The 24,285-nt window shown below is 43.5% G+C and overlaps 1 protein-coding gene across 1 annotated transcript in view; it reads left to right on the top strand.

Moving 5' to 3' along the window:
- Window positions 1-24,285, top strand: part of LOC131935064 (uncharacterized) — a 122,561-nt gene that overhangs the window by 45,096 nt on the left and 53,180 nt on the right. The window contains exon 5 of the mRNA XM_059291350.1: window positions 9,537-9,561. Coding sequence (XP_059147333.1) covers window positions 9,537-9,561 — 25 coding nt within the window. The remainder of the gene's footprint in view (window positions 1-9,536; window positions 9,562-24,285) is intronic.

Genomic DNA, 24,285 nt, shown 5'->3' with positions numbered 1-24,285 from the left:
CCGACTCTCGCATTCCCGACTCTCGTATTCCTGACTCTCGTATCCCTGGCTCTCGTATTCCTGGCTCTCGCATTCCCGACTCTCGCATTCCTGATTCTCGTATCCCTGACTCTCGTATTCCTGACTCTCGTATCCCCGACTTTCTGATCCCTGACTCTCGAGACGGATCGAGCTTTATCGAGAGTTGGGCGACAACGTCACGGCTCTCGGGGTTGAAGATCTTTTTGCCGGACTTGTACTTATAGCTGTAGTCGTCTGCCGGCTCCCCTGGGAGGTCGTCGATAAAGAGGGGGGCGGGCAGACGTGGGATGCTCCCAGTCGAGCCGCTGCTGGGGTCTGGCTTGTTTCTGTGCTGGGTGGTGGTCTTGACCCGGTACACGTTCTGGCTGCTCGGGCTGACCTCGGACTCCGACAAGTGATCCACGGTGTTACTCGCAGCTTTATCCTGCTGGATCAGTGTGTGGTACCTGCTGGTGACTCTATCCTGCTGGCTGAGTGTCTGGTACTGGCTCAGTTCTCGGTGGCTGCTCATGGCTCTATCTTGTTGGCTCGCTGCTAGGTGCTGGCTCAATGTCTGGTGATTGCTTGCGCCCTGTGTCTCACTGTTATCTTGAAGAGATGCCGACACTGGTGCTTTCCCGAACCTGCAAGGGCAGGGTTTCTCTTCTAGTGAAGTGTCTCCCAGCCGAGCGGTTGAACTATATCTTGTCTCCAACGGGATGTTGAAGCTTCTCTCTTCTAGGGACGCCTTGCGCGCTTCATCTGGCGCACTGCTTTTAGCATTCAGCGTACACGGGCATATTTTTTCCTGAGGGTCGTTCTCTTGGTTGCTGGACTTTCTCTCCAGCTGACTGGGGAATCTGTTGGCCTGGGTCATCTCGGGCGACTGGAACGCCACATGGGGGTGGAAGGATGACCGCGGTGACCGCTTGTTGAGCAGGGGCGTGCGCTCGGGTTGTGGGTCCTTGAGGGTGACCTCGAACGCCACGTGGTTACACGAGCAGCCGATCTGGCACTGGCAGGATTTGTCCCTCGCCAGTGGCTCGGCGTCTCGGGGATCCTCGTCGTTGATCTCGTGGACCCGGGCGTCGCGAGACAGGCGGGACATGATGCCCTGGGGCTGGTTGACCGTCTTGACCAGGAAGTGGGTGTATTGACATTGCATTATGGCTCACAGCTTAACGGCGTACTAAGCTGGCGGTGCCCATTGTCACGTGACTCGTCGCTCTGGTCAGTGGACTCAATGTTACATCGTAGCTTCTGTACCTTAACTTCCCTTCTGAGGAGATAAAGGGATCATCATAGAAAAAATACGGCACCTAACCCCCCCCCCTCACACACAGCAATGCACCTAAACCCCCACAATGTACTTCACCTACCCCCCTCCCCACACGCACATAACATAGCCCTGTACCTAAACCCCCACACAGCAATGCACATAAGCCCCCACACAGCAATGCACCTAAACCCCCACACAGCAATGCACTTAACACCCCACACAGTACTTCACCTACCCCTTTCCCCACACACACATAACATAGCCCTGCACCTAAACCCTCACCCAACACAGCACCTAAACACCCACACAGCATCTGATACCCTATGCTAATTTCACGGTAGCTCACACTATCTAGTAACATATCGTTTTCTAACCCACAGTGTATCTGAGCTATCTCACCAATCTAAATGTGTGTTCAACAGGCTATATCACCTAACTTAATGTGTACTCACCCACTGAAACCAACTAATTTAAATATGAGGTAGCAGTTTGATGGATGGTCAGCTTAGACCATTTATCCTGTCGGCAGAAGTCCACCCTGAATTCATTCAACCATTTCCCTCCCCCCGTTCCCATTTTAGCAAACCATAGCTAGGGCATTCCGGGAATCGCCATTTCTAAATTGTGTAGAGATGCGTGAAACGTCATCAATTTTGTTGAACGATTCGATACCATTGTAACATATATTCTAGTCAGCAATTCGATACCATAGTATTTTACAACCATGTATATTTCTAGAATTGGGTATTTTAAAAACAAATATTTCTGAGTTAGAACCTAATGCTGTCGAACAACACCACACACACACATACACATACACACATGTATATATATACTTATAACATTTACACATACACACATACATTTACACATACACACACACATATGTATATAATATACCATTCATCAACCTGCTATCTGATATTTAAATTAGTTTGTCTCAGTGGGGTGTGTATACATACATAAAATCTTGAGACACGTGACATACGAAGACACTCGTGTATCCCATCGGCCCTCGAGCCTACAAATTGAAAGTACCGGAAGGTCAACGCAAAGACTACACGCCCACTCGTGTAAGGCGTATCGTGGCTTGTGCTTCTAAGTGAGCCGTGTTGTTTTCAACACAGTTATAAATAGACGTCACGTGATCAGAGAAAATAAAACAACGTTGTATGTCTGTCGTATAATATTGTAGGTTGCTAAATAAACTTTGCTATAACTCATTCACTTTTCAGTGTTTAAGATTTTCCCGTTTAATTATTTAGAGGCTTAAATAAACCAACCATATTGTGCTAAGTTTCGATACACAAGCATAATTGCAATCAATTCTACAATATTTTATTTAAAAATAAAAAAAATACAAACTTAGACGAATGTACGGGTTGACCTTGCGCAGTCTTTGAGTTGCTGGACATCCCAACAAGTGGCCGGGGTTACTGAAATAAATCACAATCAAACTGCGGTCAAGTGGTTTTCATTGTGTGTATTAAAGTTGGCTGGATGAAGATGAATTAAAGTCACGTGATATGCTTCACTCACTCAGCATGTGCATGTTATAAAGTGTTATAAAGTATGACAAGATGTCATCAAGTACGAAAACATGCCATTGAATGATGATAGATTGTCATAAAGTACGACAAATATAATTGAAGTATACGATGTCATGAAGTACAAAACACATGTCATTGAAGAATGTCAACATGTCATTGAAACATGCAAAAATTTCACGCAGCATGAACAGAAATATGAAATTCTCTATTAATCATGTTCGCATGAACTATAGATGTATCTGATGCTGAACATGTACGCAGTGTGGAACTACTATAGATGTATCTGATGCTGAACATGTACGCAGTGTGGAGCTACTATAGATGTATCTGATGCTGAACATGTACGCAGTGTGGAACTACTATAGATGTATCTGATGCTGAACATGTACGCAGTGTGGAACTACTATAGATGTATCTGATGCTGAATATGTACGCAGTGTGGAACTACTATAGATGTATCTGATGCTGAACATGTACGCAGTGTGGAGCTACTATAGATGTATCTGATGCTGAACATTACAAGAGGCGAATTCTCTATGATACCAGTTATTTGTGGATTTTTTTTATTACGCCGAGAGAAAGGTGGATAGTTTGGTAGCAAAATTCAGACGTCATTGACCGAAGTTTTATAGTGGCGCATGAGCTTTGAGCGTCTAATACATTTTGTGCGTATGCAAGCGAAAATAAAATTCGTTTTCGCTGTACATACAGGCTTTGACATAAGTGTTTAGGTTCTTGCTTACTTAGCATTGCAATATAACGTTATGAGTGAGGTGTGTAACGGGTGGGGAGAGAGGTGGTTTATAGCTGCGTGACAGGTCGTAACTGTCATTTGCATAGCTCCACTCTCCGGGAGGAAGGGGGGGGGATTGGGGGTGAGTTGTGTCACCTTGACCGTTGTATGAACAGCTGATGACTATGGGTGGGTCTAGAAACTGGACGCTGTCCCGTCATCAGTGGAACCCCTTTTATACCCCCCCCCCCCACGGGCATCCATTTATATTCCATGCTCTATTATTCCGACATTTCACCCAATCATCCGTATCCGTTATCTTCCGTCTACCACGCCCTCGGTACAATTCTTCGAAGTCAGTGTAGTCGTCTCCGGTAAAACAGTGGCCTTATGCGGTAACTTTGTGGAGTCTGCCACTACACAGTGGCAGTCTCCGGCAATCTCCTGGCAGTCTCCTGCAGTACTGTGACCTTGTCCGGCGATATTGTGACTGTTTTCTGCAATACTATGGCCGTCTACGGAAATATTGTGAACGTCTCCGGCAATACTATGACGGTCTCCGGCAGTACTAGAGCCGTCTTCAGCAATGCTATGACCGTGTCCGGTAGTACTGGGACCGGCTCCGGCAGTTAGCACCGACGTCTACCACCGCAGCATGCCCAACACGTGTCGCCAACCAACACAGATGTTCCCCGGCTCGCTGTGAGCGCGCGTGTAACACATGCCGTCACTCGAGTGTGTGAGTGAGTGAGTGGTAATTATGTCAACTCACGTCCCAATCTGTGTGGTCAGTGACTCAACGCTCTAGCGGCTAGAGCAGGCCTGTGTGTTTAGTGCTGTGTTTAGTGCTGTGTTTAGTGCTGTGTTATAGTTGTGTTTAATGAGTTATAGCTGGGTGTTGTATGTAAAGCCGAGGGCTGAGTTCAACTGTGTTTCAATGGATTATGGATGCGTTAAGACCTGTATATTTGGTGGAGGTGTTCAACAAACAGTTTGTGGCTGGATTAACTTCTCTTAATGTTTCACAAAATAAAAACACACATTTCGTTCACTGGACAAGTTTGACGGATTTGTTCCAATAGTGCCTTGTTCAACATTTTCACGGTAGTTGTATCTACATATTGGTTGCAGATTTAAGGATTTGTTCCATGTCCCTTGGATTTGTTGCAGCAAATGGCTTTGATAAAGACTGCAGGCGAGTGGAGTTGATGCAGAGATTGGCACAGAACTTGGTCAAAATGTAAACACATCGCTGCCATGTCAGATACAACTGATCCAATCATCATGATTTCATTGTTGCGTGTGTATCACTTGGGTGTCAGCAAGTAAAAGGATATTTGATATGCCCATAGCAAAATGAGAACTATAGCACCATGCCTACGTTTGTATTGCCGACGATCTAAACTACAGCACCATGCCTACGTTTGTATTGCCGACCATCTAAACTACAGCACCATGCCTACGTTTGTATTGCCGACCATCTGAACTATAGCACCATGCCTACGTTTGTATTGCCGACCATCTGAACTATAGCACTGCCTACGTTTGTATTGCCGTCGATCTGAACTATAGCACCATGCCTACGTTTGTATTGCCGACCATCTAAACTACAGCACCATGCCTACGTTTGTATTGCCGACGATCTAAACTATAGCACCATGCCTACGTTTGTATTGCCGACGATCTAAACTATAACACCATGTCTATGCACCGACGAGGAAGTATCAACGCCTTGTTTCAGGTTTGATGGTGCTCTTTTTAAATTGTCCTGTTATATCCAAATCCTGTTGCTTCAATTTGACCGATTTCTTATAGAGCAATCTCTTTCATATTTAGAATATAATATTATCACCCATAACAACGCACGCATATCTAATTTAGAAAAAAAATTTCAATACACCAAATGTAAATAAAAGTAAAAGATTTTTAAAAAAAGGGAAGTAACTAGACAGCCGTATGTTGTTTACATGCATACAACAGAGATGGCATTTACAAGGGGCAGACAACTCTAGTTTTAGTTAATTGTTAATTCAGTTGTGTGGTGTGTCAAATTCATTTAAGGAATTGATAAAATAAATTTGGTCATAGTTGTAAAAAAATTAATAACTACTTACCACGGTATTTTTGAAACCTCTAGCTCATTAAAATGATAAAATATCTATATATAAATATCTCTGAACATAAAATGAAAACACTATTTGAAATGCTGTAAAACAATAAAACTCGTTTCGATCATCAATAGACTGCTAAGATCAACAGGATAAAAAAATCTTATTTTCCACTTCGCTTACTCTGTTTTAGAAACTATCTATACCTAGATCTATATAACAGTAGCACACACGAATGTACGTAGTAGGTCAAAGGTCATGTTTATTTTATAAAATGTCCTATAACATGTTCGGTAAGTGAGAACGCTAAGGTATACATGTTCTGTGAACAAATTGTTCCAGATAAAAATAACATTTGGCGGGCTTTGTGTTCTAGAAATGTTCAGCATACATGTCGTAAGTGTAAAAAGGGTGTAAAAGAATTGAGTAAAGTTGGTTTTAACCGATGTTTTGTTTAACACATTTCATTTTCGCGACACTTTCGATTGATGAACTTTAATTACTTTAAAGTCTCGTTGTCCCTACCCAAACCATTTTCTTCACTCCCACTTTAATTGACGTCACTTTCTTCTCTGTCATTATCATTACAAAATCCTATGACGTCATCATCCTAGATTAAAGTCTACTTTCACGTCTTTTGGACATACGTCAGTCTGTGATAAAAATAGACGTCACGTGACTGCGTGTCTATAAAACTAATATCAGATCTCTTTTAATAAAAAAAAATCCCAGTTTTAATTAAGGTCACGTGCTGTTTTCTCTGTCTGCTACAGAAAAAAAAGCTAATTACAAAAGTGGTCACGTGTGCAAGTGACGTCACTACTAACATCACCAGTAAATCTTCAAGATTTCATTAAAGTGTGATTAAATACACGCTTTAGTAATGGTTTTGTGTAGCTTAATAAGACCATTTGCCTGAAAGAAGGCCATTTGCCTGAAGGAAGGCCATTTGCCTGAAGGAAGGCCATTTGCCTGAAGGAAGGCCATTTGCCTGAAGGAAGGCCATTTGCCTGAAGGAAGGCCATTTGCCTGAAGGAAGGCCATTTGCCTGAAGGAAGGCCATTTGCCTGGATCACGGCATGTAGCTATAATAAGACCGTTTGGTCAAGCTGTAGAATGGTCATCTGGTCAGTAAACACAGTACGCCTTCCCCATTAGTGGCTGATTAGCTAATCAAAACCATGTGACCTTTATATACAATCACAGTTAGACGTAGTTGTATCAAATCTACAGCTAAAACAAAGACATTGTGACCACCACAGCTAGACGTAGTTGTATCAAATCTACAGCTAAAACATGCTGACCACCACAGCTAGACGTAGTTGTATCAAATCTAAAGCTAAAACAGACATTTTGACCACCACAGCTAGACGTAGTTGTATCAAATCTACAGCTAAAACATGCTGACCACCACAGCTAAAACATGCTGACCACAGCTAGACGTAGTTGTATCAAATCTACAGCTAAAACATGCTGACCACCACAGCTAGACGTAGTTGTATCAAATCTACAGCTAAAACAGACATTTTGACCACCACAGCTAGACGTAGTTGTATCAAATCTACAGCTAAAACATGCTGACCACCACAGCTAGACGTAGTTGTAATCTACAGCTAAAACAAAGACATTTTGACCATCACAGCTAGACGTAGTTGTATCAAATCTACAGCTAAAACAAAGACATTTTGACCAAATCTTTTTCTTAGGCGACTCGCCTAGAGGTCTAAAAATAGCCGTAACAAGTGGATGCGTCATAAGCTTGCACTTGTCAAAGTCCACTGTGTTTTAAATGTTCGTTCTGTTGTTGTAGTTGTTGTAGTAGGTAATTGGTGCTTTCATGTTGGTGTTCTGGTGCGTTGTATTTTCTAGGGCAAATAACTTGAGTGAATGATTGTCTAGAGCAAGTAACTTGAGTGAATGGTTGTCTAAAGCAAGTAACTTGAGTGAATGATTGTCTAAACCAAGTAACTTGAGTGAATGATTGTGAGTCAGCCAGCTATGTATACTTAACCTCACGAGTTAGAGTGTTTTACTGTCGTTATAGAGATGTCGTGTAGCCTTTTTGTCTGTCTGCCTACAACTCTGTCTCCCAGTCTGTTTTAAAATCTGCCTCAAAATCTGTGTCCCAGTCTCCCTCTTAGTCTGTCTGTCTCTATGTCTGTCTGTCTCTATGTCTGTCTGTCTCTATGTCTGTCTGTCTCTATGTCTGTCTGTCTCTATGTCTGTCTGTCTCTATGTCTGTCTGTCTCTATGTCTGTCTGTCTCTATGTCTGTCTGTCTCTATGTCTGTCTGTCTCTATGTCTGTCTGTCTCTATGTATGTCCGTCTCTATGTCTGTCTGTCTCTATGTCTGTCTGTCTCTATGTCTGTCTGTCTCTATGTCTGTCTGTCTCTATGTCTGTCTGTCTCTATGTCTGTCTGTCTCTATGTCTGTCTGTCTCTATGTCTGTCTGTCTCTATGTCTGTCTGTCTCTATGTCTGTCTGTCTCTATGTCTGTCTGTCTCTATGTCTGTCTGTCTCTATGTCTGTCTGTCTCTATGTCTGTCTGTCTCTATGTCTGTCTGTCTCTATGTCTGTCTGTCTCTATGTCTGTCTGTCTCTATGTCTGTCTGTCTCTATGTCTGTCTGTCTCTATGTCTGTCTGTCTCTATGTCTGTCTGTCTCTATGTCTGTCTGTCTCTATGTCTGTCTGTCTCTATGTCTGTCCGTCTCTATGTCTGTCCGTCTCTATGTCTGTCCGTCTCTATGTCTGTCCGTCTCTATGTCTGTCCGTCTCTATGTCTGTCCGTCTCTATGTCTGTCCGTCTCTATGTCTGTCCGTCTCTATGTCTGTCCGTCTCTATGTCTGTCCGTCTCTATGTCTGTCCGTCTCTATGTCTGTCCGTCTCTATGTCTGTCTGTCTCTATGTCTGTCTGTCTCTATGCCCGTCTGTCACTCTGTCTGTCTTTATTCCATTCTGGCTTTCTGTCTGTCGATGTACTCTTCTGTCTAAGCTAGCATTGATAAAAGGATTACAAATAATTTATTTTTTGTGCTAGTATTGCAAACTTCCGAACATGTTTATTAGTTTCTATAATTTGATGTAACCTACGTGATTTTATTTCTGATGTACGAGAGGAGAGAGAGAGAGAGAAAGAGAGAGAGAGAGAGAGAGAGGAGAGAGGCAATGAGTTGACGGCTTCCCTTCCTCCCCCTGATAAGTTATTATGAAAAAAGTTATATTAAATAATAACCTGATTAAAACACTAATCTTACAACATAACATTGTAATAAAAAATACAATGAAACTATAAAAAATTATATTTAAACAAAACCAAATTACAATATTTTTTTTATACGCCCTCTTCAATTTAAGTCATCCTAATGTTTCTCAATCATCCCATTCTATTTCACTAAAAACATTACTCTGTACATATTCATTCTTTTTTTTGGGTTTTATATGTTATCTGATTTTCAATGCTAAAAAATGTGCATTTATTACATAAGGCCATTGTGGAGAAAAAAGGCCACCGAGCCTACTTTGACCGTTAAAGACTGCTTTTATTATTATGATGATGTATCACAAACACGAATATCATGCCAGGAATACAAACCAACCTTGACCCCCCAACAGATGTCTGTGATATTTATGAGGACTGCAAATGACACGTGTCTTGTTATACATGTCACATGTCATCTCTTTAAATGACAGGTTTTCGTTATGTAACACATTGCTTTAATCTGGCTCTTCTCGGCTTTGACTCAGCACTTACGTTACCGTCACGGATAATCCGTTACACATGAACGAAACATAATCTTTTTTTTCCAGAGATTATCTATGTTAATCCATACAAGATGAATAAAATATTTTTTTTTTGTTTTCAGAGATTAAACCACGGTCACAAAGCCGGTAAGTACTCTTGAAATTATTTACATCTTTTTCCCTCTACTGCTAAGGGAGGTAACTTAAGCGAGCTTGTTGTATGCGAACAATTATCTTTGTTGCTTCCCCTGTGTTGATGTTTGACCTTTCCTCTGGCTGATGTGTGAAATGGTTGTTGCTGATAAACAAAAGTTCACGCGGCCTTCACACAGCTAATGGAAACATCGTGCTGAAGGTAAACAACATCATCATGGCGTCATTAGGAAATGTTGCCCTTTTAGTCAGGCCACTTTAATCTTCTCTATAGTGGACACTTCAGTCACGATGTGGACAGTTTTTATAATGGACATCTTCAACTAGACACACTCCTAACTCCCCCTCCCCTTCCCCCTCACACTGGACACCTATTCTTGTGCTGACTGACACACCACTGTGATGCCGTGTACATGTGATGATCATTGTTTTAAAATTGGCTGACACAATCAGAGTGTAACAAACATTTGACACAAGTCTAAGACCCCCCCCCCCCCCACTCCACACACCACCACACCCACCCATACAATTGACTACGTATGTGACCCCTGTTCGCCAGCACATCGCCCTGTTTTAAACAAACTGGTTGTACCTGGACCAGGAATCAAAACCTACATAGGAGGAGCGAGTATTTTAAATTTTAAACCTAAAACCGTTACTTAAAAAAAAAAAAAAAAAACATATTTTGTTTGTGTGACGATTAGACCGCCAATTATATTGTTGGGGCGTGGGTCTACTACACTATTTTATGTTTGATTTTTTAATTAGTTCATGCTTGTGGCATATAATATGGCGGGGGGGGGGGGGGCTAGTATATTGTTTATTTAGGTATGTATAGCCTGCGTGATTGCCCAATACGTAGAAGCTTTTGTGGACACGAACTTAGAACAATGTTTGAGTGTGGTGACGTATTACGTCAAGGGGAGTAACCCCAACGTGTACTCTGTGGACTGTTGACACCGGATACTGTGGTGTCTTACGTTATTTGGTGCTTTAGTTGATATAACTATATATCTATTTTTTTACAGTAACATTGATAATATTCCAAAATACTTGCCCAACCCCCCCTCCACAATAATACTTGCTCTGACCCCCGGCCCCAACTCTAAACCCCCCCCCCCCCTCTCCCCGTTGTAACAACACTTAATTGACTGAAACATACTTCTCTCTAACGGACAACTCTTTGCTTTTAGGTCAGAATGTTTTTTTACCAGCATTACCTGCCCCTGTCCTCAGTGTTACCCTCGGGATTGTTTCTTTAATGGCCTCATTTAACCCCATCAAACCCGCGGAGAAATACCCCCCCCCCCCCTCTCCCTTTTCTACCGTGACCATATTGTGTTTTTTTTTTTACCTGGTTTTCCCCCTACGTGACCCCCCACCCCTCCCTCACCTCCGTTTTCCAGGGCAGACGTGACATTTGTGACATGTTGACCACGTGACTGAGACCTATCTAAATCGAGACATTACTTGCCCGTGAAATTCACCCCCTTGTTTTAGACCTGCCAATCATCTCGCGGCATAATCTCGTCTCAACAGTTTAGCGATATTTTTTTTTTTTCTGTCCGCTAAAGTCATTTCCTGACTGGAATACTGACTTGAATTCTGCCAGGAAAGTGACTTCTGCGCCTTAGTGAGTCTCCTCTGGACTAGGTCACCCACGCTGCCACACCTACATATCGCTGCACGGACCGACATCCACAATAACAAAGGGAATATTATGGACTGGCAGAAACTAGGCCGCCGGTCTCATCCCCCCCCCCCCCCCCTCCCCACCTTGCCAGGGGATGTAGTGTAGAGTTCAGTCTGCCGAGGATTATCACTGGGATGTATCTAACGTGTGCGGTTAATTTCGTGAACTTGTGTGAGTTGGTGCAATAAGCTAGGTATTAATTAATGAGGTTAATTAGTTAATTAATGCGATGTGAATTAATGCCGTTAGTATTGTGAGTGTTAATAAGTTATTAGGTGATGTTACACGGTGTTTTTGTTAAGCGGTGGTAGGATAGAGAAGGACATAGGACAACTACAGTAGGACAAGGACAGTAGAAAAACTACCGCAGGACAGTATACACGCTACTAAGATGGTGTAATTCTCAAAGTTGTTAGCATTGTGTACATGTTTAACTTGATGGTTTTATACCACACTGGTGAGTGACGCTGTGCTTATCGTTAGTTCACCTAGTGGTGTCTGGTGTTGGGGAGATCTAAATATAACACAGGCTTAACCCTAACATAGAGGTCTTATCCTAATCACAGGCTTAACCCTAACATAGAGGTCTAACTCTAAACACAGGCTTAATCCTAACATGGAGGTCTAACCCTAACATAGAGGTCTAAATCCTAATCACATGCTTAACCCTAACATAGAGGTCTAATCTTAACACAGGCTTAACCCTAACATAGAGGTCTAATACTAATCACATGTTTAATTCTAACATAGAGGTCTTATCCTAATCACATGCTTAATTCTAACATAGAGGTCTAATCCTAATCACATGCTTAATTCTAACATAGAGGTCTTATCCTAATCACATGCTTAATTCTAACATAGAGGTCTAATCCTAATCACATGCTTAATTCTAACATAGAGGTCTAATCCTAATCACATGCTTAATTCTAACATAGAGGTCTAATCCTAATCACATGCTTAACTCTTACACAGAGGTCTAATCCTAATCACAAGCTTAACTCTTACATAGAGGTCTAATCCTAATCACATGCTTAACTCTTACATAGAGGTCTAATCCTAATCACAAGCTTAACTCTTACATAGAGGTCTAATCCTAATCACATGCTTAACTCTTACATAGAGGTCTAATCCTAATCACAAGCTTAACTCTTACATAGAGGTCTAATCCTAATCACATGCTTAACTCTTACATAGAGGTCTAATCCTAATCACAAGCTTAACTCTTACATAGAGGTCTAATCCTAATCACATGCTTAACTCTTACATAGAGGTCTAATCCTAATCACAAGCTTAACTCTTACATAGAGGTCTAATCCTAATCACAAGCTTAACTCTTACATAGAGGTCTAATCCTAATCACAAGCTTAACTCTTACATAGAGGTCTAATCCTAATCACATGCTTAACTCTTACATAGAGGTCTAATCCTAATCACAAGCTTAAGTCTTACATAGAGGTCTAATCCTAATCACATGCTTAACTCTAACATAGAGGTCTAATCCTAATCACATGCTTAACCCTAACATAGAGGTCTAATCCTAATCACAAGCTTAAGTCTTACATAGAGATATAATCCTAAACACAGGCTAAAACCCTAGAACAGACATCTAACCTAGAGGTCACTTCTGCCACAATCGCACGTGCTACACGCACTAGAAGCTCGTGCTGGTCATAAGATACACGTGAGTACACAACGGCACCTTCTGTATAACGGTTTTTTAGAGAATACACACCGGTTATTTTACCTCACAGACACTTGTGTATTGTGTCTCAGACAGTAGTGTATAGCGTCATATTGAAACATATCTTGCGTTGCTCAAGTCCTCTTGATTTCTTAATGAAACATGGCCACACCCATATTGCTTAACGCATTATTTTCACCTTCATTGTCAAGAAGTTACTTGAACTACTGAGAAAAGTAAAGTTTTAAAATTTTATGTGTCCGGTGTAAAATATAAAGTTTAAAGTTAAAATTAATATAAAATATCAAAAGTTATTTTATAGAATGCGAGCTCTGAAAAAGTTTCTTGCTTTTTTAAAATACAAAATAATGATAAACAAAATATCATCGGTGCGTTTCGGTAAAATAAAAATGAGATTCTGTGTCGCGGGATTTAGTTTGACCAGGCTGGTTATATGAGAGTTATGCCCGGCCATGTTTGGTGTCGTGTTATCTGTCCTAGAGGCGAACAATGGGGGGCCTTGTTGGCTGGGGTCTGGTCGGTTCACGGTGGAGCCTGGCTTAGCATCCTTGGGTGACATCTTTAGTGCCCTGTCATGATGCCCTATGGTTGCTGGCCTGTGGCAGATAGTGCCCTGTTGTGTCTGGGCCTGTCGCTAATAGTGCCATAACATCGTGCCCTGTCATAGTGCCCTATTGTCGCTTGGCCTTTCGCTAATAGTGCCATAACATCGTGCCCTGTCATAGTGCCCTGTTGCTGCTGGCTGTGGCAGATAGTGCCCTGTTGTGTCTGTTGACGTTGGCCTGTCGCTATTAGTGCCTTGTCATAGTAAATGCCCTGACATAGTCTACGACATACTTAGTGTGTGTCTATTTAGTTTTACGTTCAAGTATCGAAAACACTCCACTGTCTCAAGCCCGACCCACCCTGACCCACCCCGAACCCTCGTGACCCACCCTGACCCACACCACACGCCTAATCCACAGCTCACCAAACATGGCAGCTGTGACGTGAATCATGGCTTCAAGGAGTTTGAGAAAAAGTCTCTCAATTAGGCCATCGTCGCTGTGATGGTTGGCCATCATTAAAGTTTGGCCATTAGCAATGAGCCGTTTGGCCATCATCGCTGTGATGTTTGGCCATCATTAAAGTTTGGCCATCAGCAATGAGCCGTTTGGCCAACATCTCTGAGATGTCCAGTTTGTCAGTTCCCACGGCCATTAGTGAACTGACCAGTGGTCATTAGCTTGGACCTGTCAACCACTCGTTTGACCATGACATTGGTTCTCCGACATCAACACATCAACATCTGGGGTTACAGATATATCCATGCAGTCATCCATCATGCTGGATGTTATGCTCGATGTTATGCTGGATGTTATGCTGGATGCCAATTTTTTCCATGTCCATTCTTGGCCTTAAAACTCACGTAAACGGTGACTGGCTCTCAGAGGCTAGCTGTTTAGATCAGCTGTACATTTGACCTAGTTCTGCTCTACCAGACACGACCACCTGTTTCTGCCCCGCCCCGCAGACTATCCGGATGCTCACAGGTGACGTCACACTTACCGGAAGATGAAGCGATAACCCCGTGCTATCTCGCATGCGCTATAAATAGATATCGATGGCATTTATCTAGCAGTTCCGGTGATAAACACATTTTGTTGCGTTGTAGGTTTTGGCCACCTGACCTGTAATTTTAAGGCCACCTGATCTGTAGGCTTAAGCTACTTGGCCAACATGTCAAGGCCACCTGACCCCCAGGTTTAGGCCACCTGGCCAACATGTTTAGGCCACCTGGCCAACATGTCTTGTCCACCTGGCCAACATGTCTAGGCCACCTGACCCCCAGGTTTAGGCCACCTGGCCAACATGTCTAGGCCACCTGGCCAACATGTTTAGGCCACCTGGCCAACATGTCTTGTCCACCTGGCCAACATGTCTAGGCCATCGGGCCAACAGGTTTGGGCCAACATGTCTAGGCCACCTGGCCAACATGTCTAGTCCACCAGGCCAACTGGTCTAGGCCGCCCGATCCCCAGGTTTAGGCCACCTGGCCAACATGTCTTGTCCACCTGGCCAACATGTCTAGGCCACCTAACCTGTAGGTTTATACCACCTGGCCAACATGTCAAGGCCACCTGACCCCCAGGTTTAGGCCACCTGGCCAACATGTCTAGGCCACCTGACCAACATGTCTAGGCCACCTGATCCCTAGGTCTAGGCCACCTGACCAACATGTCTAGGCCACCTGGCCAACATGTCTAGGCCACCTGACCAACATGTCTAGGCCACCTGGCCAACATGTTTAGGCCACCTGGCCAACATGTCTAGGCCACCTGGCCAACATGTCTAGGCCACCTGACCAACATGTTTAGGCCACCTAGCCAACAGGTCTAGGCCACCTGGCCAACATGTCTAGGCCACCTGACCCCCAGGTTTAGGCCACCTGGCCAACAGGTCTAGGCCACCTGACCCCCAGGTTTAGGCCACCTGGCCAACATGTCTAGGCCACCTGACCTAGACTGTATCACGTGAACTCACGCCCCAGCTGGCGAGTGCCGTCTTCATCCAAGCGTGTAGGCTGTACCTGATCACGTGACTAATTAAAACTTGGGTCGGCCGTTAATTAGTGTGCCATTGCTAAGGTGTGTAGCTGTTTAATTACTGCTGCCGTTTTTTGTGGTGTTTCAGTTACGGAGAGATGTTTTGTGGTTGAGTACACTTTGTGGTTGCTGTGATGTGTTGTAACCTATTCTGTTCGCGTGGTTACTGTGATGTGGTTGCAACCACTTTGTGTTTCTATGTGATTTAGTTTAGTCCCATCTATTTAAACTTGACGTTTTCACGGAGGACTAGAATTTTCGGAATAGATTTATAAGATATTCTGTTGTGTAGCTATTCTAAATACCTGACAGTCAAACTGCACACAGACTAGCACGCGACACAGTGGATTTGAGCGGGCGATGAACTTACACAGGTGTAGTACTCACACTTGGCGCCCATTTGTTTCTGGATTAACTGTTTATTATTGTCACGTGCCTAGAGGATCACGTGACCACCTACTCTAAAACAGAACTTGTGTGACTCAGCCATGCACGTGACGCGCCGCGAACAACAAAACCCGTGACGTAGTGCACACTTTCAAACATGACCAGCTCGCGCTACGCCCCGGGTTCAACCGGTGCACGTGACGTCACGGTGGCCCCGCTCAAAGAGTGTCGTGACGTCACTGCTCCCCTGGAACCTGTCCGCACCAATCACAACTGGATCCGAAGTTTTAGTGAGCGGGTGCGTCACATCCGGACCGGGGACTATGAGCAAGGAGTCGGCGTCATTCGACGCAGGAAGCTGCAAGGTCGGTTACTCTTTTTTTTTATTGCCTTTGGGTTTAAAAAATGAAAAGAAAAACATTTGTGGTTGATTAGCCCTGTTAAACCTTGATTAGCCCAAGCCTAGACTTCAATTAGCCCCGTCTAGCCCTTCATTAGCCCTATCTTGGAATGTTTCCTACCTGCCGTCTTTGTTGCCATGGCAATGGTTTAAAGAAAATGTACAATATCCGTACGTCAAACTTGTGTGAAGTGTAAAAGACACCCCCCCCCCCTTCTTTCTAACCCAACCCCCTCTCCCCACACAGTTAACTTCTGGGTGTGTTTGCTAGACAAGAGGTCGCCATTGAGTGCATAATGTTTGTTGTGTGGGTCAGGTGTATGGTGTGAGGTACATCAAGGTTTGTAGTCCCTGGGGTAGGGGATTAAGGTCAACGGTTATTGGCTGATGGGGTGATAGATGGTTGATGTAAGCGATGTATTGTCGCTAGTGTCTGTAAAATGAGTCTACAGTTACTGGGATGTCACTACCCAGACCAGATGTCATTCATCTGTCATTTAAATGTCACTCTGTCATGAGCTGGGTGTTACGCCAATGTTCTGGTCCAACTCTGTCTAGCGGCGCTGAACTCCGGATAGACGTGCCGGATAGACGGACGCCACAGATGAGTCTACAGTACACGACTTGTAATGATGCACAGGAAAATAATCTATCTATATATATAATTCTCTTCTTCGAGCCGTTAGAAAACAAGCTGCAAACGCTCTCCCTACCTCCCCACCCCTACATGGTTTTAGTGAGCTGTGTTCACTCTAAATGTTTACAAGCAGAGCCAACGATTTTAAACGTGGGGGGGGGGGGGAGGGAGGAAGGGGGGGGGGGGGTTATGGTCCTTAACGAGCTACTTATAGTGTTTTAAAGAAATATTTTCAGTGTCAGCGTTGGTACTGTCGAATTCACAAATTATGAATTATTGAAAATTAGAAACAACTAAATAGCGGCGTATGTTATGCCGCGGGCCGGCTCGTATTTTGAAATCTGTCTCTAGATGTGTTGTGTTCATGGTAACTAGCTCTGTAAGGCGGCCAAAGAAAATAATTTTAGTGGTGATCTCCCTTGTTCCTGCTCACAAATCTTTTGCCAAATGTCACCTCGCAGTCTTTGGTTAAAATTCGCTGATGGCATTAGATATCACTTAGGATCTTTGGTCTCAAGTCGTGAGTCTTATGTCATCATGTCATGTCATCAGATGTCACCTAGCAGACACGATCAACCTCTACCCCACTGTCTCTCACTTAAGGCACAATGTCCGAGCAGACCCTAGATACGATCTCTCACCCCCCCCCCCCCAGCCCCACGCTCTAGGTTGTTTTTCAGCACTGGGAAGTTTTTGACACCATTTTATCTTTTGTGAGAACGGTCTTTAAAAGTCAGCTAAAACTATCCCTCTTCCTAAAAATAAAGGTCTTTGCAAAAAATAATGCTACTCACGAACAGAAGCACCAAAAGACACACTAAACACACTAACAAACACCACATATACCAACACCACACACACCTATAAACACACCACACACTGCCACACACCCCACCTCACTATGTACACCGTATTCCTACCACGACCTAATTTCTGAATCTTTGATACGTTGGTTCTCCTTAGATCTTTTCCATATCACGTGACTTATTTGCATAACTTTGTTTTTATGAACTTTTATTACACAATACCGTGTCATGCAGGTTTTTGGCGCAGTAAAAAAAAAAACGAAAGTAGGCCACTGTGTCACGCCATAAAACTTTTGTCAACACTCGCTCATTGATGAATGGCAGGGGAAGTAACCGCAAGAAATATGATCTGTTAATATTTCCCCAGTTATTTCCCTTATGATGAATACAACTTTGCGTCTAGTTTATAATCAGGATGTTTGATAGTAATAACGCAGATGACGACTAAAATAAGGCTAGTGTCTGGTTGGATCGATGTGATGATCCTTGTAGGCAGTAGCACACGTTTGATAAACGTAATGTTTGTGGTTTTCTCGTAGAGTTAGATTTAGTATTGTTTTTACGTTTGCATGTAGTATCGTTTGCGTGAGGTATCGCTTGTGGAAAGTATTGTTTGTGGAAGGTATCGTTTGTTGAAGGTATCGTTTGTATAAGGTATCGTTTGTGGAAGATATCGTTTGCATAAGGTATCGTTTGTGAAAGGTATCGTTTGCGTGAGGTATCGTTTGTGGAAGGTATCGTTTGCGTGAGGTATCGTTTGTGGAAAGTATCGTTTGCGTGCGATATCGTATTAGGTATCGTTTGTGTTAAGCCAAATGACGTTTAAATATTTAACGTATCTTTAACACGCGAACGAAAGGGCACGTGATCATTAGCCACGTGGTATGCAACTGATCCATTGAACAATAAAAACTATAACTGGCGTGGTAATGTCCCTTATCTTTTTTTTTTGTTATCTCTGTCACTTTCTGGCACGTGCCAATAAATGGTATCGATACCACACATGCCGTGATGTAACTGATACCGTCCACATAATAATACCATGCGGCGATAAAACAGATGGGTGGGATTATTGCCCCTGATCACGCACGTAATCGATTACATGTGATCGATCCAGTCTATGTAATCGAACCTGTATTAGGAGTGTCTAAGTGGCAAGTAAAAATCCCAAATCTGCCAGATTTTTTAGGCGGGAAATGTCGTGTCCCTGATGTTTTTTTCCCGTTTAACCTGCCCCTACATGCACATGTAGCATGTTTTAAAAAGTCGTGATTTCAGTCGTGCTCGTTTGTGTATGTTGGTGTGTGGGGAATAACAATAGGATGAGCAACCATCAGTTAACCACACACCAAATCAGGACAAATAACAGCTTAACCACACCAGGACAGACAACCACAACTTCAAACCACACCACTAGTGCCATAAACGTGAACTTTCGCTTCTCCTCATCTAAAATTCCACCAGATTGAGCGAACATTCCCTGAAGTGTCCCAGATTTTTTGTAATTCCCGACTTAAGCATAACGTCATCACACTTTGTCGACACAATGGACCCCCACCCCACAGTCCCACCCCACATTCTTGCTCGTCCTACTTTTTATTAGACTAGGTCACATTGTCTACCCAGGCTTAGCGATGGTGTCATACCCATAATAAAACACCTACATCCTGACAAGCACCCCCACCCCATTACCACCCCTCCCCTCTAGCCTTGTGCGACCCCCGTCGCTAAATACCAGTCGAAATGTCTCACTAACATTTAGCACTTTGCCAAACCATTTACTGAAATTATCAGAACTGTCAACTTTATTCGTACCAACCACGAGATCTAACACATCACTACCCAACACATCCATAGCAACATCCAACCACATCAACATCAACACATGAACCATATCAACATCCAACCACATCTACATCCAGCACATCAATATCCAAAACAACCATATCAACATCCAACCATATCATCATTCAACACATGAACCATATCAACTCACAATACAACAACCATATCTACATCTAACACATGAACCATATCAACATCCAACCATATCAACATCCAACCATATCAACATCCAACCATATCAACATCCAACCATATCAACATCCAACCATATCAACATCAGCGCATGAACCATATCAACATCAAACCATATCAACATCTAACACATGAACCATATCAACATCCACACATGAACCATATCAACATCCACACATGAACCATATAAACATCCACACATCAACCATATCAACATCAGCACATGAACCATATCAACATCAAACCATATCAACATCTAACACATGAACCATATCAACATCAGCACATGAACCATATCAACATCCACACATGAACCATATAAACATCCACACATCAACCATATCAACATCAGCACATGAACCATATCAACATCAAACCATATCAACATCTAACACATGAACCATATAAACATCCACACATCAACCATATCAACATCAGCACATGAACCATATCAACATCCACACATCAACCATATCAACATCCACACATGAACCATATCAACATTCAACCATATCAACATCAGCACATGAACCATATCAACATTCAACCATATCAACATCAGCACATGAACCATATCAACATCCAACCATATCAACACCCGATACATGAACCATATCAACATTCAAAGAATCAGCTCGCCAACACACGAATCCATTTCTCCCTGGCCAAACAAATCTCTACCCTACCATTTACCCCAAGTCTAGCCGTCCAATCTGTTTCCTGATTATTTATAAACCAACAACTGAACGTACACACCGTCCCGCACCGTTCTGCACCGTCTTGCACCACCATGCACCGTGTGACACCCGCCTCTTAACTATTACATAAACACAAAATGACGAATACCGCCCGCGAACATTGTTCTTCTATTACGTAATGGGCGCCTCCGGTCTTTCATATGGAATGGACGGCCATCAACCTGCTACATGGACGGTCATAAACCTGCTACATGGACGGTCATAAACCTGCTACATGGACGGTCATAAACCTGCTATACAGAAGGCTATGAACCTTTCAAAATAGACGGCTATCAATCAGATCCAATTGTCGGCCATTAACGAGCGCAATGGATCCATCAATTTGACAAATTGGACGGCCATCAAGTAGACACAATGGTCGGCCACCGACTCAACTTTACAGAGGGCCATTAACCCACGGCTATAGACGGCCATCAACCCACGGCTATAGACGGCCATCAATCCACGGCTATAGACGGCCATCAATCAGACTGCCGGCAGTTCTCAGGACGCCACTGTGGGGTCTTGTAACTTTTCCTGCCGTTTGAAGTTCGGCTCCTGCAGAGAGTGGGAGTCGGCCATTCTTCGTCGTCGTAACAATCGTTTCGCACCAGTCGTTTCGCACCAGGCGTTTCGCACCAGGCGGTGCGCACCAAGTTGTATTTGAGCGCCGCGCCATGTCGTAGACCCGTGGCGTGTAGTTGAGAGGTCAATGTGTGTTGACTTAGGCCCTGGTCTCGCTGTGTTATCTGTTTGTTTGTGCTGACCGTACAGTGACCAGTGGCTGGCCGTGATGTGTGTCCTAACGACGTCACTTGGTGTGTGGATACAGTAGTAGATGTCGCGGACTGGATGCATAAAGTGTGGATCTTACCGTCTGGATATATAAAGTGTGGATCTTACCGTGTGGATATATGTGTGGATCTAACCGGCTGGATATAGCGAAGTGGATATTACGGTGTGGATATGATGTGGTGGATCAGCGCCATCCATCGATTGTGGTGAATTAATGTGAATTAGTGTGAATTGATGTAATTTAGTGTGAATTAGTGTGTGATTAGCTCCGTTTTTGATAATCGATATCACGGACCATTCGCTAAAATTGCATGGTGGCTAGTTAGGTCTCTGTCTAGTTAGGTCTCTGTCTAGTTATGTCTCTGACTAGTTAGGTCTCTGTCTAGTTAGATCTCTGTCTAGTTAGGTCTCTTTCTAGTTAGGTCTCTGTCTAGTTAGGTCTCTGTCTAGTTACTAGTTAGGTCTCTGACTAGTTAGTTCTCTGTCTAGTTAGGTCTCTGTCTAGTTAGGTCTCTGACTAGATAGGTCTCTGCCATATTGTTGTTTTGTATTAAAGATTCGTGACGTTATTCTCACATTTGACACCGTTCATATTCCGCGGATTTAATGGTTGACTAATTCCGTATGCTGCATATGACAATGTATGTAGCTACTTTCGTAGCTGACGAATTGATTTTATGAACATTTTTACATTGGACACTATTTTAGCTTGATGCAGATAGCCAAATCCACAACTTGGGACAGAGTTGTCCACAACTTTTGTCTTGATGGGGGGAGGGGGGGTGTTTTACTACAGCTATATACATACGCCAACACACACACACATGCAACTACAGACATACCTCATCTTACAAACATCCAACCATAACAAAAAATCCTCCTGTCTGTCCTGTCCCACCAACGACTGCCCAAGGGTCAGCCGGCCGCCATCTTGACAGCATTAGATAAACTTATCTCTGATAACACCATCGCTAGTTCGGGCTGTGGGGTAGGTTCAATCAAACCAATCCATAAATCCAACTTTTGATTATCAGCCTGATTGGGTCACAAAGACGCCAGTAGATGTGACGTGTTAGTTTGTTTGAGCCATGTTCTATCAAATGTTAACGGTATAATTGTCAAACATGTATAGTGGTCAGATCTAATGTTAACTGACCTACCAAATGTTGACATTAGGGTAGATAAAATTTAAAAAAATGTTTGTCTAAATCCTCAACATCGCCGGATTGTTTTTGCCGTTCTTTTCAAATCTGACCTTGGGATGTCAAGGTCGTTGCCTCACTTGCCTGTAGAATGTTCTCGACCCGCCGTCTGCTAGTGGTTTGAAAACAACGACCTCCCCCCCCCCACCCCGTGGGAAGCTGGGAGATGTTTCTGGCATCTGGGAGCGGCTCTGTGGGGGGGGGGGGGGGGGTGTTGCAGGTGCTGCCGCTGTTCCCATCAACAGATGTGGGCCAGGATTGCGTCATCGACTCATTGTTTGAATTTACGCGCGGAATTTGTTTTCTGCGAACATGGGGTGTATGGTGTCCATTAAAACATCTCACGGTTAAGTTGCTGGTTTTTTTGTGGGGGGGGGGGGGGGGGGGGGTGGTATGCACCAGAATCCTTGTATCGCTGACCAGTGGGACCACTGACCCTATTGCCGGACGTTGTTGTGTAAACAAACAAACCCACCAGTCAACATCTTTAGCCTCCACGTTAACCACACACGACCAACGTCATCTTACATGTATATCTCACCGTCCAATCAGAGAGACCTTTTCTACCTCTAAATCGTGTTCCCGCTTTCTTTTGTTTATCTTTCAATAGCAGCAAACTGATGAGGCACTCGAAGCTGTAAATTGATATTTTTAAAAATCATGCGTTATAACCGGAAGTCGGTTAGATCCGACACTGGCCAATGAAACGCGAGTAACACATAGGGGGGGGGGGGGTTCAGAACGATTCCAAATCCATTGTCGTATATTGGTATGCCGAATACTCCATGAAAACATATAGATCTAGAATTTGTACTCAGAACATTATGTAACAATCAACTAAGTATTTCAAAAAATGTCGTGCTTATAGTCGTGTTAACAAGTAAACAAATGTAGACTCATAGTTAACCATATACTTCAGTTCTCTGCATTGGCTAATTGAATTACAGATTTTTAAAAATATTGACCTTCTAACTTTTAAAGCTTTAATTCCTTTCTTTAAATGTGTTACACGTTAATGCAACAATAATGGAATCGTCTTTAATAAAAGGGGTGTTAGGTTACTGGTAGTTATCTAAAAACAAGCATGACTATCGCGAACCCAAATCCTAACCAAAGTTTTTGCACATAGACTTAACCTTAATCTCTGACCATAGAACTAAATCTGAGATTACAATACTGCTAAAAACTAAACCCACCCATTTTAGCACTAGCTTATTACTGGACATTGGTCAGCCCTGGTCAGCCCAATGCTGGGTGTAGGGCTACACCAGACGTCCACTCCAAAAACCTGACAGATGCCATTTATCGCTGGGTCGTGCATGCTGCGCTTTCTCCTTCAGCAAACATCAAATTGGCGCCAGTCTACGAATGAGCAAAAGATCCGCTCCCCAGCAGACGACTCCCCCAGCAGGCGACGCCCCCAGCAGGCGACTCCCCCAGCAGACGACGCCCCTGGCCGTCTTTGTGTTAACGACCGCGAGTGTTTTGTCCTTTATCTCTCATCTAATCTAAACCCCAACACATACCTGCCTCCCCCCTTTTGACATTTCGACCATTCCATTTTCTCCGGAAGCGACCGCGTGCGTGAAAACAACACGGTTACGCCACAAAAGGACTAGTGTGTAGCTAGGGTGGGTCCCCCATTGTTCGGCGCTGTAAACAAGCCCACATCCGGTACTCTCCGGTGACGTAAGACCACGTGACACGCCTCACACCTGCCCCGAGCTTTGTCGTGGT

The sequence above is a fragment of the Physella acuta genome, unplaced genomic scaffold (genome assembly GCF_028476545.2).
Source record: "Physella acuta isolate Inbredline_101_S28 unplaced genomic scaffold, ASM2847654v3 ptg000131l, whole genome shotgun sequence".
Lineage (NCBI taxonomy): Eukaryota > Metazoa > Mollusca > Gastropoda > Physidae > Physella > Physella acuta.
Note: the sequence above shows the minus strand (reverse complement) of the source record. Positions and strands in the feature narration are given on the sequence as shown.